At 47.3% G+C, this 4,389-nt stretch overlaps 1 protein-coding gene across 1 annotated transcript in view; it reads right to left on the bottom strand.

Annotated features, from left to right (window-relative positions):
- The window catches only part of LOC130584172 (ABC-type organic anion transporter ABCA8-like), a 23,906-nt gene that overhangs the window by 10,533 nt on the left and 8,984 nt on the right, over positions 1-4,389 (bottom strand). Inside the window, 9 exon segments of the mRNA XM_057383990.1 lie at positions 12-82; positions 509-675; positions 1,686-1,872; positions 2,006-2,125; positions 2,676-2,815; positions 3,112-3,202; positions 3,293-3,431; positions 3,754-3,873; positions 4,141-4,339. Of these exon segments, the coding sequence (XP_057239973.1) occupies positions 12-82; positions 509-675; positions 1,686-1,872; positions 2,006-2,125; positions 2,676-2,815; positions 3,112-3,202; positions 3,293-3,431; positions 3,754-3,873; positions 4,141-4,339 (1,234 nt within the window).

The raw sequence follows: 4,389 nt of genomic DNA, 5'->3' as shown, positions 1-4,389 counted from the left end.
TTTTTTTCTACCTGCCTTTTCGAAGATGCTACAAAATGAATTTTCCTTTGGGGCTGTCTGATGAAGATACCAGTGCCATTCTCTGGCCAAATAACACGAAATAAAACCCACTCACGGGAATGCTGATGGTGAAACTCTGACAACAGCCCATGAATTTGGCTCAGCATTAGTGAGCCYRGAGMGTGGTGCCTGCTTTGAGAATCCCASATTCCAAAATTGCTTGGATGGRGACCTGGAWTTGTGRCAGGGACAGACCCATGTCCCCATCTAATCCCATCTGCTCTGATATCCTTTCCCACATCTCTCACTGGGATCTCACCAGCTGCTGGAGCCACAATAGGTTTCACTCACAACCCTATAAAGATAATCCCAACTCTCTTCCCTCATTAAAACCTTCATCCCCGCCTTGGATCCTCTATGTCCTCATCCACCTGCTCTGTCCTGAATTTCCTGTGGAGCAGAGAGAAGCCCAGCCCAGGGAAGGATGAGGAGAGCTCTCTGCCCTCACCTGTGTCGTTGTAGACCAGAAGGGTGGTGGGCTCCAGGTAGGATGTCCTTTTCGAGGGTGAGAAATAACGTGCAGGGGAGAGCTGCCAGGCGCTCACGCTCTGCCAGCCAGCCACCAAGCACAGTTGCAACACCAGAGGAAGCAGAAAAACCGCATAGAGCAGCAGGCTATATTGAGAAAGAGATGAATAGACACTCTGAAAACAAACGTTCAGCAGAAATGCGCTCAGAATGCATTCGTGTGTTGGAAACCGTTGGTGATGTTCAGGTTACTCAACAGTCTTGAGAAAAACTTCTGCAATTTTCGTAGAAACACAGAATTTCCTGAGCTGGAGGGGACCCACGAGGGTCATTGGGTCCARCYCCTGGCTCTGCACAGACACCCCAACAATCCCACTCTGGGCATCCCTGGGAATGGTGTCCAAAAATTCCTGGATCTGGCAGCTTTGGGGCCAGGACCATTCCCTGGGGTCAGAATCTTTTCCTAAAATCTTCCTTGACACAACCCCAGCCGTTCCCTCAGGCCCTGTCACTGACAATCAGAGACTTTCATTTCCAGAGATCTCAAATTTTGATCATTCACCAAATGATTCGAAAAGTAGCAGGGAGAGGACCTCAGATCTGGAGCGCTCAACATTTTAGGGCCATGAAATGCCTTTCAGACTTCCTTTAGATACAAGGTTTTCATAAATCAGCATCTTCCTTTAGTTCCTTATGCCACACCAGGAAATGTCAGCTTGAACTTAATGAGGCCAAATGAGTTCAAACATGAGAAAATTAAAAAAAAAAAATAGAAATGCAGAGGAAGCCTGATAGTACTCTCTGTACACACTGACTTATTTTAAAACTTCCTCCATTTGATATAAAAGTATTTGTAAATGATTCTTTTCTTTGGAAAGATAATGGGTTTCTCTTACATGAATTATTCAGCATGGAAATGAAAATGCACAAAAGGGAGATTTTGTGTTGCTGGCACTGGGGGAGGAAAAAACTTTCCCCTCCTCTGAGTGCAGATAACCAAGATCATTCCCAGTCAATGCAGATAACCAAGATCATTCCCAGCCAGTGCAGATAACCAAGAGCTCTCATCCATGAACCCAAACTCTCATTGAAATGGGTGTGGAACTGTCCCCATGTCCGGTTCCAATCCTCCAGGAGAGAATCCCCTGGGTACTCACATGGAGCGCAGGTTCTTCACCGAGCTCTTGAGCTTCAGGAAGTGCACCCGAGCCATGGCAGAGACCTGCTGCCTCCAGAGAGCCCAGCCCTGCACCGACGCCCTCCCGGTGTCCGAGAGCAGCAGGGAGCTCGGCCGCGCCTCGTCGGGACATCGCTCTGCCCACTCCTCCCCAGGGCCGTGCACATCTGCAGAGAGATTCCATGTGAACATTCAGTCTAAAAACAGCTGCTAGGCTAGGATTTATGAACATTTCAGAGCCACTTTTGGAGGTTTCTGTGGGGGAGCTGATATCTTTGGTTGGGCGTTGTAAATTCGTACCTTCCTGATCGGCCGCGGCGTCTCCCTCCAGCCTCAGGAACACGTCCTCCAGGGTCGTCATGCTGACTCCATAGGTGACAATTCCCTGCTCAGAGCAGCTGTCCAGGCCACTGAACAGATCTGTGGGACAGGGATGAAACAAAGGTGTGAACATTGATCTCCAGGGCGCTCTGGTGTGGCTGAGACAACAGTCAGCGCCAGAGTGATGAACTGCGGGGACACAGGTGTGGGGCAACACAAAACCCCATGCCCATCACCCATGGAAGGTGTTTTYCTGCTTAGCACCAACATTTCAGACTTTTTTTCATCCTCTGTGGGATAATCAGGCTGAAGTGATGGGCACAGTCAGTGAGGAATGGGCACAGAGTGGCACCAATCAGGTGGGATTTTATTTTATCTCTGTCTTTCCATCTAACAGAAAGAAAACTGAACTCTCAGTAACACACGGCCCAGCTGAGCCTGATGAGTTTGCCACTGCAAACAGTAATAGAGCATTTATTGCACAGTTTGATCTTAAATATGTGATAAAATTRTGAGGAAAACCCAAAGTGAGACAGTTTTGAAGTCCTGGTGTGACTCCTGTAGAAAATCTCCCTTTTGCATTTCTCCTTCCCCACATTTGTGATTATTTTTACTCCGGAAAATTCTCAATTATTTTCATATACACTACCTGGGAACTTATTCACGTTTTCCAGAGGCAGTTTATATCTGAGTTCATACTGGTTGTGTCCTGAGAATGTGGCGTTGGGGATGTACCCTTTCACCAGGGATGTCACGTTCTCCAAATCACAGGACTCACTGACGTGGATCCTATTGTGTGGAAAAAAAATACAGATACTCAGGTTTAGAATAAAAACAACCCAGACAAACAACAACCACCATTTCATGGATGCATGAAAAGAAATCTCCAGCATTCCTCATTAATTYCTTACTTTAGATTAATTAACCCTAACTCTAGCTCTTACTGCTGTTTCAATTCATGTAACTGAATATTAATTGTGTTAATTTGCTTGCTCTGATGACATCTGCTCTAGGGATTTATTAATTCTGGTGTACCCTTGCAYATGCCCATCCCCAGACACAATTTTTGGGGCTGAGTGAGATACCTTAAATGATAACAAATCCCCCATTTTTTCTTCAGGAACAGAGAAGAGCCGACGCATTTCAGCCTCCCATGCGAGATGAAAGCCTTGCAGTCTAAAGAAAGAAAAAACCAAAGGAATTTGTGTTGAAAAGCAATCATCCCAACTTTTTGGGGTTTTGTGCTCCAGGGATACCCATRCTCACCTGCCAGGATRTCRGCCTCGTCCATGAACTGGGTGCTGAACAGGATCGCCCGCCCCGYGCGCTGCTCCCGCAGGAGGCTCCAMACYTGGTGCCTGGACAGAGGGTCCAGCCCGGCCGTGGGCTCATCCAGGAGCAAAACCTGCAGGAAGGATGGAATCACACATTCCCTGCTGCCACAGCACCTTTGGGGTTTGGTGTTCTGAAGGCAAAARAGCCAAGTGAGGCTTTCAGACAAGGGTGGCTGTTCTGGGGGTGTGAGAGATTGGAGAACTCTGTGTCTGCTTCAAAACTCAACTGGAAAGATGCATCAGGAATTAAAAAACAAAACAAATTATGACATTTATTCATTCTACTTATGAGCACTTCAAAGAAAGTGCTGAAATCTCAGCGTCAAGTACATGCCCAAGGTTTTAGTTTTGTTGGACTGTAATATTCCCTGTGTTTCATGCCTGCTGCTTTACCTGGGGATTTCCAAGCATGGCTATTCCAATGGATAACTTCCTTTTTTGTCCACCGCTCAGTTTCTCAGCTTGAGTGTCTTGGATGTTGCTGATATCCAGCAGTTCCAGAATGTTTTGCACCTAGAACAGCACGAGGATGCCCATTCTCAGCAGGAGTTGTTCCTCTGTCCTTTTTTTAGGGTAGATTCAGGTTTAAATTGGATATTAGGGTGAAATTCTTCCCTGTGAGGGTGGGGAGGCCCTGGCACAGGGTGCCCAGAGAAGCTGTGGCTGCCCCTGGATCCCTGGCAGTGYCCAAGGCCAGGYTGGATGGRGCTTGGARCTTCAATTTKCAGAARATCCAGGTGGAAAGAAGACTTTATGGGATTGTGGGGAGCAGAAACTCACCTCTTGCTCCACCTCTTGGGACCTGATGCCCTTGATTTCTGCAAAAGTTTTCAGGTTTTCTTTCACTGTCAGGACTTCAAACTGTGTGTTGAACTGCGGGCAAATCCCGATCATTCCCCGGATCTCCTCCCTGTCTCCAATTTCCGAGAGATTGTAGTTGTAGATGGTGGCAGAGCCTGTTCAGGGGGATAAAGGGGAGTGAATTGGCATTTCCAGTTTTTGGGTGAAGGCCATCCCATCCCATCCCAT

The sequence above is a fragment of the Malurus melanocephalus genome, unplaced genomic scaffold (assembly GCF_030028575.1).
Source record: "Malurus melanocephalus ecotype Western Australia unplaced genomic scaffold, MMel_1.1 scaffold_672, whole genome shotgun sequence".
Lineage (NCBI taxonomy): Eukaryota > Metazoa > Chordata > Aves > Passeriformes > Maluridae > Malurus > Malurus melanocephalus.
This window is presented reverse-complemented; position numbering and strand designations above follow the sequence as displayed.